The sequence below is a fragment of the Pelophylax lessonae genome (genome assembly GCF_965119305.1).
Source record: "Pelophylax lessonae genome assembly, chromosome: 3".
In the NCBI taxonomy this organism is placed as follows: Eukaryota; Metazoa; Chordata; class Amphibia; order Anura; family Ranidae; genus Pelophylax; species Pelophylax lessonae.
The window spans coordinates 308,449,771-308,463,260 of record NC_138770.1 but is presented as its reverse complement, the minus strand read 5'-3'; the positions used below and the strand labels follow the sequence as shown (position 1 = coordinate 308,463,260).

The 13,490-nt window shown below is 37.3% G+C and overlaps 1 protein-coding gene across 2 annotated transcripts in view; it reads left to right on the top strand.

Moving 5' to 3' along the window:
- Window positions 1-529: 529 nt before the first annotated feature.
- Window positions 530-13,490, top strand: part of PRSS56 (serine protease 56) — a 30,504-nt gene continuing 17,543 nt past the window's right edge. Inside the window, exons 1-8 of one of the 2 annotated variants that reach the window (XM_082252391.1) lie at window positions 530-957; window positions 1,412-1,573; window positions 3,595-3,795; window positions 5,898-5,951; window positions 7,624-7,813; window positions 8,552-8,660; window positions 12,385-12,544; window positions 13,021-13,163. In XM_082252391.1, coding sequence (XP_082108517.1) covers window positions 846-957; window positions 1,412-1,573; window positions 3,595-3,795; window positions 5,898-5,951; window positions 7,624-7,813; window positions 8,552-8,660; window positions 12,385-12,544; window positions 13,021-13,163 — 1,131 coding nt within the window. In that variant the 5' untranslated portion in view covers window positions 530-845. The remainder of the gene's footprint in view (window positions 958-1,411; window positions 1,574-3,594; window positions 3,796-5,897; window positions 5,952-7,623; window positions 7,814-8,551; window positions 8,661-12,384; window positions 12,545-13,020; window positions 13,164-13,490) is intronic. The other variant, XM_082252392.1, reaches the window with a different exon arrangement.

Here is a 13,490-nt window from a genome sequence, read left to right as displayed (position 1 = left end):
AACCTATTTTTATTATGCAAAGTTGCAAAAATAATTTTTGCCTATACTCCAGTTTTAAAGAAACAAAGTAATTACATCTGTTTTTAATCACATCTTATATATACACTAATAGATGGGATGGGCTTTGAATATGCTAGTGTTTCAATGAATCTACATATTTTTTAAAAGTATATTGTGTAAAAGAATATTCTGAGTTATTGCCTAAGCCATTAATCAAAGCAGTATTCTGAGGTTATTCTAGACAAAGTGTTACATGGGTGAGCGCATTTACAGTACAGTCTGAACAATTGTTCATAACGGGAGATGATGTAGCAATGCTTAAGATCAACCCTAGTGCTAATGAACACAAACCCTTCTTTTCTCACCCCATCCAGTCTACAGACTCCCTCCCACCGCCTCCTCCTGTCCTGGCATCTGTGTCAAAGCATTAATGAATCGAGCAGTTTATCAGAACGCTTGGGAACTGTCCTTTTCTCCCCACAACCCCCTCCTGTGGTCCTGGACATATACAGCGCAACTAACCATGCTGCGTATTGTCCAACTGTCAACTTCAGAAGAGGGTGCAGTGAGACAAAGGCAGAGGAGAGAGTGAAAACACATAAACAGAACAGTGCCTGCAGAGAGACAGAGGTAAAGAGAGAGACTGAGTCAATAGCAGGGGCAGAGACTATATAAAACAGAATAATAGACTGATTCAAAGACAAAGTGGCGATTACGAGAGGGCCACAGTCATATGTACTTTGGAGAAAAAAAAACAATAATCTGAAGCCTGGTATTACAGAAGAATAACAAGATTCAGAACCATTTAGCTCCCATCCTCGGCTAAACAATTTGGGGAGTATACAATGGAACTCCTGTGGTGGACTGTGTCCGTGATGTCATGCCTAGATCTACAACAGATTGCCTGTGCTCCAATAAGTAAGGAGCAATACAGATTACCAGCTAGTGTCCTGCAAGGTGAGTTCTTCAGAGCAGGTGCAGTAATTGGATCATTATTGGGTGGAACACATACTGTCTAGCTCTTCCTCTTTGATGTTTCCTCAAAAGATCATCTACTAATTACTGTGATTGTAACTATGGAATGCAGACTGTACTGTAATTCATCCAAACTCAGGCAATAATATGCTTGATTTTAAGTTAAACTAATTGCATTTTAGCCAACAAATGGTATCACTAACTTTTTAATTGATGGGGAATAATGTACAATGCTTCATTTCTAAGAAGAAATCAAAATTTAACTCTTTTTTTTCTCCGTCTTTTGGTTAATATTTTGCTTTCTTTCAGAAATGTTAATGTTTCTATAAAACCAGATCAATTTGGCACTGAGATTTTGGCCATATATAGAAAACTCAGTTGTCTGGCTTATAGTAAAAGTTTGATGAGTAACTAAATGTCCCTCTTTTTTTGACAGCTCTGTCTAACAAGGGAACTTTAATTCTGGAAGTGGCCCTTAAAACAGCTCTGCAGGCTCTGGAGGGGGCAGTTAATGAGCACAATCGTCGTCAGCTGGAGTGTAGAGGATGCGTTCTTTGCCTCTTCCCAGAATGTACCAGCCTCAACATACAATGTAGAGGTTAGTGGTGTCATTTCGAAATTCCCCTTCAAAAAGGGTAGAATGTTCACAGACACTATGAGAACTTAGCCCTTCCAAGACACAAACATGTTTGCTTTTTTAATCTCTCTCCCTATAATATTTGAAGATTGTCTTTAAAAATCCCATCTTTTAAATAAAAAAAAATAAAAAAATGTAATTACAAGCAAAATTATCAAAAATGCTATGATATTAAAATGTAACTGTAACTGTTTAAAGGACTGGTCCTGGGTTGTATATAGGATAGTGTATGTATTTAGGTAGTATATTGCATTTCTCCCATCATGTCTTAATGAGTGTTGGCTTGGTTCTCATATGTGTATAAAATACAAAGCTGTCTCTGTAGTGTGCACTGTGATAGTATGCTGACATCAGAAAATTTGAACTAAGCAGCGCGAAATCTTAATTAACTCAAGCCTTGTATGCACGTTATTATGGGGAGGGTTTAGAAAACAATAATATTTTTTTTTTTAAAAAGGGAATATACAAATACAACCAGATTTGAGAAAGTAGTGTAATATAAGTGTCACAATTAATTTTAGTTTGCTTCAATTTGTTTATTGTCAACTCCCTGTTCCCCTATATATAGGATGTTTGGGTGTAAAATTATTGCTAAGGTCATTTTATGATCTAATTCAGTATTTCTTAACCAAGGTTCCATAGAACCCCAGGGTTCCTTCAGACATTTATAAGGGTTTCCTCACCTGTGAGCAATTTATGACTTACAGATAATTAACTACTAATATCAATGAATATTTTAGCTGTCTGTAGGGGGCATTCTTTCCACTTACCATCACTGTAAGTAGCATTTTTCCCACTGACCTTCAATCTGATTAGGCCTGTCTCCCACAGACCAATGATCTATTGAGTCCTTCTCAAACTGACCATCAGTGTTAGGGGGACCTTTTCCACCGACCATCAGTGCAGGAGAGCACTTCTCTGACCACCAGTGTAAGTGGGCATTTCTTCATTGACCACTGATGTAAAGGGGCCCTTCTCTACTAATCATCAGTGTAATGGTGCCCTACTCCACTAACCATCAGTGTAAGGGGGTCCTTCTCCTCTGACCACCAGCGTAAGTGGAGCCCTTCTCTAAAGACCACTATTGTAAGGGGGTACTTCTCTGACCACCAGTGTAAGTGGGCATTTCTTCATTGACCACTGATGTAAAGGGGCCCTTCTCTACTAATCATCAGTGTAATGGTGCCCTACTCCACTAACCATCAGTGTAAGGGGGTCCTTCTCTTCTGACCACCAGCGTAAGTGAAGCCCTTCTCTAAAGACCACTATTGTAAGGGGGCACTTCTCTGACCACCAATAAAAAGGGGCATTTCTTATAGACTACGAATATGATTGAACACTACAATTATCTGTGTTTCTTTTTAGGTCAATATAACTACTGAAAATAATTTTTAGTGTATAAAGCAGCCCTGGGTGTCAAAAAATTTAAGTGTACCACATTCCTTATTCTTTCATTTAATATTCTGTCTTAGCCCACTGTGTTGTTTGTGTTTGCATGCTGTAAGGTAAGGATATTGTAAGTATAGGCAGGGTTTCCCTGAGACCTGAAAGTCATTTTAGGAGTTCCTTCATGTTTAAAAAGCTGGTCTGGTTGGTCAACATTTTTTTCTGTAAGGCCAAGAATTCTGCCATTCGAACAATCACCTTTCATTGTCTGTTTGCTTTGAATGGTTCCATCAACCTGATTTACAGTTAACCACATATATACACCTTAATATACCACCAATGCACCATTGCTGACCTCCTTTTTGAAAGTGTGGGTTCCTGAATACCTTCGGAGACATTAACCTGGAAGAAATATGCAAGTTCTGGGTTAGTGACAGAAAGTATTGACAAAAGTGATTTATCATGACAGCCACACAGCTAGCACTTTCAGAAGCAGATCAAAAGAGGTAGCCTCCAAGTTTCTTATAGGAAATGTTGATATAAGGTACAAACGCTTTATTTAATATTTTAATAACATTTACTCTGGCCACTTACAGAAAAGGAGACAGCAGCAGAGATGGAGCCAACTTGTGAGGATCTGCTGACTGCAGAAAGTGAAGCTGATCCAGTGGAAAGGAGCTGGTCATTGAGCCGACTGTGTGGCTTTTATCAGCGCTTCTGCCCAGAGGTGAACAGCACATCACAAGCTTGCATCAAGGCTATGGCTGGACACTGCCATCTCAAGCTGCAAGAGTGCAGTAAGAATGACTTGTTAAAGCAAATCATTTTTCTATCATGCAGTTAGATCTTATTAGAAAGTTTGAGATATTTTCCATAATGTGGCAAAGTAAGCATTCTCAGTCTTTGTATGATAAGTTATTGTTTGATGCAATAGTTTTGGTGCAAAGTATTACACCCCAAATAGTAACTAAATAAGGTTCCATTATCTTATCCCTTACATTTAAGCCTTAAAGTAGTATTAAACCCAAAAACAAAAAAGTAATTTATTGCAGAATAATTTGTGGGTGTAGTTTCCTTTTTGATGGCTTTTCATTTGTTTTTATCTGTTTATTCAACCAGTAAATATGGTATTTTTCTTTATTTTTTCTGTTCTATATCTTCCTTTACCAGACCAAGCTGTCCAGCAATGTGGCAGTTAGAGGGCTTAGACAAACTATTTGACATTGACAGGGGTGCTTACAATATTCAGCTTTTTTTCATTTATTTAAGGAATGGTAAACTGCAATATATTAAATTTTGTTTTTTTGTTTAATACCATTTTAACTTTACCCTTGATCCTAAATCAGAATAAAAAAAAAACCCTAAACAGTTAAATTCAAGGCAAGCCATTAATGATAACTGTTACAGTTACTGGGGTTATCTTTAAACCAAAATGTCAAGCCATCAAATGGATGGATAGCAGATGACATGTGCAGCACCATGGCAACTGCAGATCAAACAGAGGCTAAGATGGCAGCTTCTTTGGCTTTAAAAGACAGGGGGGGGGGGGATTTAGTTCCCCATAACTCTTAAACTGACCTAACCCCTAAAATTAGCTCTTAACCCAAACTGAACTCGTACCTATAACTCTTAACCTAACCTTTAACTTGAATGTGCCCCTCGGCTCAACCTTAGGTTAACCACTAAACCTAAGCTATATAATTAATCTGAACCCTAATTCTAAAATACTGCATATTAATAAAAGAAAATGACCATAAAGAAAGAAAATATCATGCCAATAATAGAACAGTAGCTCTTATAAAAAAAAAGCATAATGCCATAAAACTTGTGATGCAAACCTTGTGCCAACAATATTGCCAACAATATTGCATCAAAAATGAAACAAGGGTATAGAGAAAACTCCTACAAAAGAAACAATATTAAAAAGGACAATGCTCCATCGGGTGGGACCAATCCTAACTCTAATTCTGTTATGCTTGTTTCCTCCTCATCCAATCTCATGGTAAGATTCATGGCTAAGATATTTTGGAAATTTCTACAACATAGACTGCATATATAACAACCACAAAAAGAGTTTGCGTTATAATCAACCAAAGGGATAACAGAAGGCGTAAAGCCCCAATCTCCATGTTAACTAGGATTTAATATGGCCAATTTTCAAACAAAATTTTGTAGTATAGACAAGGAGATATGATTCATAGGAAAACAAAAGATGCAAAGAGTTCAGAGAAAGGCAACAAAGCTAATAAAGGGCCTGTAGGACCTCCGTTATAGGGAAAGACTACAAACATTAAACGTATTCTCTCTGGAGAAGAGAGGTTTGAGAGGAGATTTAATAGCGATATTCGAAAAACGTATTGGTGACCCTATCATAGGCAAAAAACCTTTCAGTGTGAGGGAGTATAAAAAGACACACGACTATTCATTGAAATTGAAAAAAAGCAGTTTAATCTTAAACTGCATAGAGGGTTCTTTACTGTCAGAGCGGTAAGGATGCGGAGTTCTCTTCTTTAAGCAGTGGTATAATTTTAGAGCATCAGTAGTTTAAAAAAACTATTAGATGGGCATCTTAACAATCACAACATCCGGGATATGCGATTTGACATAAACATACACACCACAGGTTGAACTGGATGCACTGGTATCTTTATTTAACCTTACCAACTATGTAACTATGTAAGATAACTTGAGTCTCCAGTTCACATGCTGCATCTAGACCTTCATTTTTATTAGGATGAACCTAAAACAGATTATAATTAAGTTGAATACAGTTCACTTTAGTCCAGTAAACCCATGTTTGTTTTAAAAAGAGGAAATTCTGATAATATTCCTCTTGATCTAGCTGCTTGTGGTGCTATTACAAGTTAATTATTATCTTATTCATTATTTTATTGTACAGAATTGGAAAGTGACATGGATTATCTCAGTGACTCGCCAGATGAAGGAAGTTTATGTAAGTATAGACAGTTGATCTTCTAAGCATCTAAATTGGAATCAGGAAATCGAGGGGAGAATACAGTTTCCTTTTTGTATACAGAACAAAATACTTTAAGAGGTTGTAAACCCTGGGGGAAAAAAACTGTAAGTCAAAGGCATAATGAGCAAATGTGCAGCACATACTAGCTTATTATTAAAAATACTTACCTTAGAACAAAGCTGTCTCAGCAGGGCCCGCACACTGTTGAGACGGCTGACACATTCCCCAGTGTTTCTTCCGGGTTCACGGGCTCTGGTGCTGGGAGTGGCCAGAGCCGTGATTACCTCAATCCCGTGCATGCACAGGAGCCACCTGTTTTCGGACCGGGCTCTGAAGGTTTGGCGCGGTAAGCCAGACCTTTAGAGCGCATGCACCAATGACATCATTGGCTGCATGCACTTTGAATATCTCCTAAACTGTGCAAATTTAAGAGATATTTACAGTACCTAGAGGTAAGCCTTATTATAGGCTTATCTGTAGGTACAAGTAAAAAGAGAGAGTTTACTTCCTCTATATTATTATTATTATTATTATTATTATTATTATACAGGATTTATAGAGCAACAACAGTTTGTGCAGCACTCTAAAGGGGGACAGTACAGCTACAATGCAATTCAATACAAAGGGGTTAGAAGGGCCTTGCTCCTGAGAGCCTACAATCTCATTTTAATTGGTTCTTGAATTAAAATGTTTATATAGGCAATGTATAGAGTTTGCCATATAATTTCTGAATACATTATATTCAGAAGTAAAAAAATATATTTCATCCTGCAGGAGAACTTAAAGAGCTACTGTTGGGTTTTATTTTTAAACACCTAAACCATTGAAGCACCTTGCATCAATATTTGTAAAATACAAAATGTATTACAAATAATACAAATAGTAATACAAAATACTATTTTATAAGCCTAAATTAAAAAAGAGATAAAATGGACCTAAAACTGATTTATTTAAACTTTAAAACTGGTGCTTAGGATAGTTTAGAGCTGATAATTATCAGATCTTTAATTTTGGCTAATGTCATATATTGACAACTGTAATATTGGCCTCATAATTAAATGTGATTGAAAGGAGAACTGCCTATGACATTTGAAGGCTTCTGTCTATTGTTAGGGCTGATATACAACTAAAAGTATAGGCTATTCAAAGGCAAAGTGAATGTTAGTAAAAAAATGTGAGCCATTGTTCACTCTTAAACCCAATGATATACTAACGAATATATATATATATATATATATATATATATATATATATATATATATATATATATATAATTTTTTTTTTTTTGTTCCCTTGTACAAGATTGGGTATTTAAAGTGAACACATGTTCAACCTCTTTGCTAACGTTTATTTTGCATTGTGTACGACCTCTGCTTCATTAATAAATCAACCTCCTTTTCTACCCTGTTGTGGAAAATAAAAAGGTGACAAGGCTCAGTTGCCATAGGAGAAGCTCATCCCTTATACACCTCCAGTGAAGAAGTTGAGATCTTGTAGGTTACGATGTTTAACGCATGTTATTTTTCATGTTTGACTACATTTTCAGCAGCAAGGTTTCTGATGTTATGTGATGGACTAAATATGTCTTATGCTAGAATGAAATAATAATCAGAGCTTTCCATTTTCCTTTTTTGTTTCTCTTTATCAGTGACCTGTGGACAGACTATAGCACCTGTCAATAACAGCACTGGTCCCAAAGGTCGCATAGTTGGAGGGAGTGTGACCTCACCAGGGTCTTGGCCATGGTTGGTTAACATTAGACTCAATGGTGAGCTCATGTGTGGAGGAGTCCTGCTAGGAGATGTGTGGGTCCTTACAGCTGCACATTGCTTTAATGGGTAGGAAATTAATTCTTCAATTTCTTGATTTACTTGATCACTAAGCTACTTATCTGTGCTTTTTATCTAATAGGAATTATTTTACAGTTTACGTAGAAAAACCATTCCACCTAAGTAATGTCAAAATAGGTTCTGATTGTTAGCTGGATGCACATGAATGCATATAGGTATATGCCGAGTACATCTGAGGACATACAGAAAGCATCTGAAATCTATGACAAATGAAATAGATTTTAGAAGCATCAACTATTTCCACATGATAACTATTTAAATATGTACCACAAAGACAAAGGGCCTGATTAATTAAGGCGAGAAGTGGTGTGAAATGCAGTAAGGTAATCAGACATCCAATCATGAGCCAATTCTTTATTTTGTTATTACCCTGCAGATGATTGGATGTTTGTGCTTACTACACTCTATTTCATTGCATTCACCTCATTTCACACTTTGCAAATCGGGTCCAAAGCCGAGAGTTCTCCTAGCTTAAAAAACTGCTAGGTCATAAAGCAGCTCTTGCAAAGTCTGTTGAGCAATATCGCTAATTTTGGCTTAATCATGTGATTGCTTGACAATGTGACAGAATAAAAAAATCAAAAAAGAAAATGAATTAAATAGGTATAGGGCAATTAGCGAAACCCTGCTATTTGTGGCACTTTGGGCTGCTGTTGAATATTTATACCACCTAAATAAAGTCACATTGTCATATGCTTATGTGTGTATTTTCTATCTGCAATTTAGGGATGTAAATGAATTGCATTGGACAGTTGTTGTTGGAGAATATGATCTGAGCAAGCAGGAAGATGGAAAAATGGTTTTCCAAGTGAACAGAATTATAATTCATCCTAAGGTATTCGAGCTGAATTAAAGAATTATTAAATGTACATTTCAATCAATAAGACACAGACAGTCTATGGGGTTGATTTATTAAAGGCAAAAAAATTGCTCCAGAGCTTAGTAAATGAGGTGAAGCGTCACTTTGCAAAGAATACCAAATGGCATGCAAGGAAAAAAAAAATAGCATTTTTGTGTGCACACGATTGATTAATAGAAGTCAGCAGAGCTTCTGCTCATTTACTAAGCTCTGGAACATCTGCACTTGCAAAGTGTACAGTCAGTATGCCTTTAGTAAATCAACCCCCATGTGTGTTAAATGTGAGCTACTTAAAGCGAAACTACACTGCATCTGAGCATCACAAACCAAAAACACTATTTAATTAATTTTTAATATTCAAAGCAAACTTACCAATACATCCATGTCTCCATGTTTATTTTGCTGAGAAATTACTTTGAAACCACCCCCTAGCATTCCTGATTGTGCCCATCTTTAGAAAGGGCAGATAAATTATTGTAGCGTTTACTTCCTAGAATTCATCTACCTTTATATTAGCCATTCAGATATGAGGGTATGCTTAGCTGATAAAGCCCCTCCTCCGCTCCTGAAACCTCCTGGGATGTATGAAAAATCAACTCATGCCAGACTTGGCTCTGGTGGGTGAATGTGAAGGCAAGGAAGCAAACATGATGTGATGGAAGAGGGATGGTAGTGGCAAGGGTGTGCTATAGTGGGGACTGGATACATTTCCCTGAACAGGCAGGTTCATATCAAACACATTGACGATTTTATTGGCATTATTTTTATTCGTATACCAACATTTGAAATGTAAGCATTTAGAGACTGGTCATACAATCTGCAGCAATGTAACAATTTATAGTGCCATGCATTCAGCACATGTAGTAATACAGATCTCTACATCAGATATGAAAGGGGGCACTTGTGGAGGAAATAGGGAGAGATAGATTTGCCTCAAAAAAAGCAATGTCTCTCGACTAAAAACACAGTTGGAGCTATGTTATGAAATGATAAAATAGGTTTTGCCCCTCCGGCTTAAATGTGATGTGGCCTACAAGATGGGACACTACTACAAACTTTGCCCAAACCACAGGAATCACAATCTATGCAACTGCTACTTGGATTGTCTTAGTTGTTTCCTTATTTGTAAAGCAATCTTAAAATAGCGCAATAGCTTATTTTTGAGTGCAGTGGTCACTGGTCAGTGATCAAGCACTTTCCTATCATATAAGCATGTGTGGCACTAAAGAAGGACACCTTTAGGAAAGGTCTTTAATGTCATTGATTCTTGGTTCTTACTTTTGTATTGGAATGTTTCCCAAAATTCTTCTGCATTCAAAGAAAAGTGATGAACTTTAGCAAGAATGACGGAAAGCTGAATCATTTCTGGTGTTTCTATGTTTAACCTGGAGCAGATGGTCAAGGACAGCTGAAAACACAGACAGTGGGTTCAACAGGGTAGAGTTAAACCTGTGTATTATCCATATACCATGATAGTGCAGTCCAAGAGAGATAGTGGAATTGAAAACTGATAATGGCTAAAGGTATTTCAAAAGGTATAACCTATAAAAGTAAACCTCTTGTTAGGGCAATTGGCAGAAACAATTTGAACCAAGCCTAAATTGAAAACTGAATTTTGTTTGTCTGCTTTATAGACTGATATATTTAATGTAATTAGTAGGTTTCAGAAAAGTGTCTCTCAATTCCAAGCCTTAAGGACATCCAAAAGGTTACATTGAGTGGCTTTGCTTCATGGTTAAATGTAAAGGCAATACAGTACCTTTTATAGTTTTGGATGGAAAGGAAAGGGGTTAAACTCCCCTTTCAATTTTTGTTTTGCCCTATGTGCCCCTTATGTGCACCCCTGTTTATATATCCTGGTTACCAATGTCACTGAGAAAAAAGGAAACTTGCAAAATTTTAAAGTTGTTATCACAGCAAGGGTTAATCCTCCAATGGGGACAAATGTTTTGATGATAACTGTGTACAGTGAGGGGAAAAAAATTATTTAATCCCCTGCTGATTTTGTATGTTTGCCAACTGACAAAGAACTGATCAGTCTATAATTTTAATGGTAGGTTTATTTTAACAGTGAGAGACAGAATAACAACAACAAAGTTATAAATTGATTTGCATTTTAATGAGTGAAATAAGTATTTGACACCTTCGCAAAACATGACTTGGTACTTGGTGGCAAAACCCTTGTTGACAATCACAGAGGTCAGATATTTCTTGTAGTTGTCCACCAGATTTGCACACATCCAAGGAGGGATTTTGTCCAACTCCTCTTTGCAGATCCTCTCCAAGTCATTAAGGTTTCAAGGTTAATTTGAACCTTTAGCTCCCTCCACATATTTTCTATGAGACTAACTAGGCCACTCCAGGATCTTAATGTGCTTCTTCTTGAGCCACTCCTTTGTTGCCTTGGCCATGTGTTTTGGGTCATTGTCATGATAGAATACCCATTCACAACCCATTTTTTTGCCCTGGCTGAGGGAAGGGGGTTCTCACCCAGGATTTGACAGTACATGGCCCTGTCCATCGTCCCTTTGTTGCCGTGAAGTTGTCCTGTCCCCCTAGCAGAAAAACACCCCTTAGCACAATGTTTCCACCTCCATGTTTGACGTTGGGGATGGTATTCTTGGGGTCAAAGGCAGCATTCCTCCTCCTCCAAACAAGGCGAGTTGAGTTGATGCCAAATAGCTCGATTTTGGGTCGCATCTGACCACAACACTTTCACCCAGTTCTCCTCTGAATTATTCAGATCTTCATTAGCAAACTTCAGACAGGTCTTTACTTGTGCTTTCTTCAGCAGGGGGACCTTGCGGGCACTGCAGGATTTCAGTCCTTCATGGCGTTGTGTATTATCAATTGTTTTCTTGGTGATTATGGTCCCAGCTGCCTTGAGATCATTGACAAGATTTTCCCGTGTAGTTCCTGGGCAGATTCCTCACCATTCTCATAATCATTAAAACTCCATGGAGCCCCAGACCGAGGGAGATTGACAGTTATTTTGTGTTTCTTCCATTTGCGAATAATCGCACCAACTGTTGTCACCCTCTCACCAAGCTGCTTGGCGATAGCCTTGTAGCCCAATTCAGCCTTGTGTAGGTCTACAATCTTGTCCTTGACATCCTTGGACAGCTCTTTGGTATTTGCCATTATGGAGGGATTGGAATCTGATTGATTGCTTTTGTGGACAGGTGTCTTTTATACAGGTAACAAGCTGATATTAGGAGCATAGAGTGTTTCTAATCTCAGCTTGTTACCTGTACAGAAGACTCCTGGGAGCCAGAAATCTTGCTGAAATTAAAGGGGATCAAATACCTATTTCTCTCAATAAAATGCAAATCAATTTATAACTTTTTTGAAATGCGTTTTTCTGGATATTTTTGTTGTTATTCTGTCTCTCACAGTTAAAATAAACCTACCATTAAAATATAGACTGATCTTCTTTGTCAGTGGGAAAACGTACAAAATCGGCAGGGGATCAAATACTTTTTTCCCTCAATGTAAGTCAGGGATTCCCCTAATTTGGACAGATTTTCTGTCATTTTCTGTTGTGACTCCAGGACAGAAGTGAAGCACAACTAAAAACTTTTGGCTAAACATACACTTTAGCACAGATTGTAATTACCATTGAGAAGCACTGTTTTGTTTTTCTATTGAGAACATTTTTGGCAAACCAGACAAATCTCATTTTGTGTATACTTTATTATAGTTTAACCAGAAGACCTTTAACAGTGATGTAGCCCTGATAGAGCTGACAAATAAAGTGAGAACATCCGAGAGAGCAATACCTGTGTGTCTCCCTTCAGTACCTGTGGACCCTGCTCCTGGCACAAACTGCTACATTGCTGGATGGGGATCTCTTTATGAAGGTCAGTCTAGACATATATTATCATGCTAGGATCAGTAACAGTTGTGTAAAAAGACTGGCATTTTATATGTGGGTGGTGCATATTTTGAAGAAAATAGGAAGGAAACAAGCTTTTTTTTGCCACTGTATAATGAGTAGAAAATTGCAAAGATAAAAGCAAGTTCTTCAGTTAGGTCCTTAGGTAATACAGTATATTATACAAACTGAACACAACACCAATTGTGAATTTAATGTCACTGACCCATTTACAAAATTCAGCAGGTTTTCAAGAGATAATGGTTGTCTTGCAAGAGGATAAAGCTTGTTTTGTAGGGATGTGGTACCCAGGAACAGTCAAATCTCAGGCCAAATGCAGAACGTAGCCATCTCTTCAATAGATGTACCCTAAAGAAGAAATGCAGAAATGTACTGCATATTTTAAATGTAACTATATTGTTTATTTGTGAAAAATAATATTAATGCTATTTATACAATCAGATGGTCCACCCTCAGATGTTGTCATGGAAGCCAGCGTACCGGTCATGAGTCAGGAATCTTGCATGAGGACCCTGGGGAAAGAGATGTTCACCAGCACCATGTTCTGTGCAGGTTACCTTACCGGAGGCATTGACTCTTGCCAGGTAATGGATTGACTTCCAAAACCATTACAGTGACATGTATAGATTGATTTGTCTACCTGTGAATATTTTAGATGATGTTAGGGGTAATTATGCAAATGTCAGCATTAGTTAGCAACTGCAAAATAAAAAAGCATTGTTCTGTTTGAATAAAATCGGTCTATGTCATTTTCTTAAGTGCTCTAAGAAGCACTCCCAGTCTTATTTGTGGCCATTTTTTGACAAGTGAAAGAAAAGTTAATCTACTGCATATGCATTATTACCATAGCTTCATAAACTGTGTAATAAATAATCTCTTATTTCATTTCATTTACGTTTAATAAAGAGTAA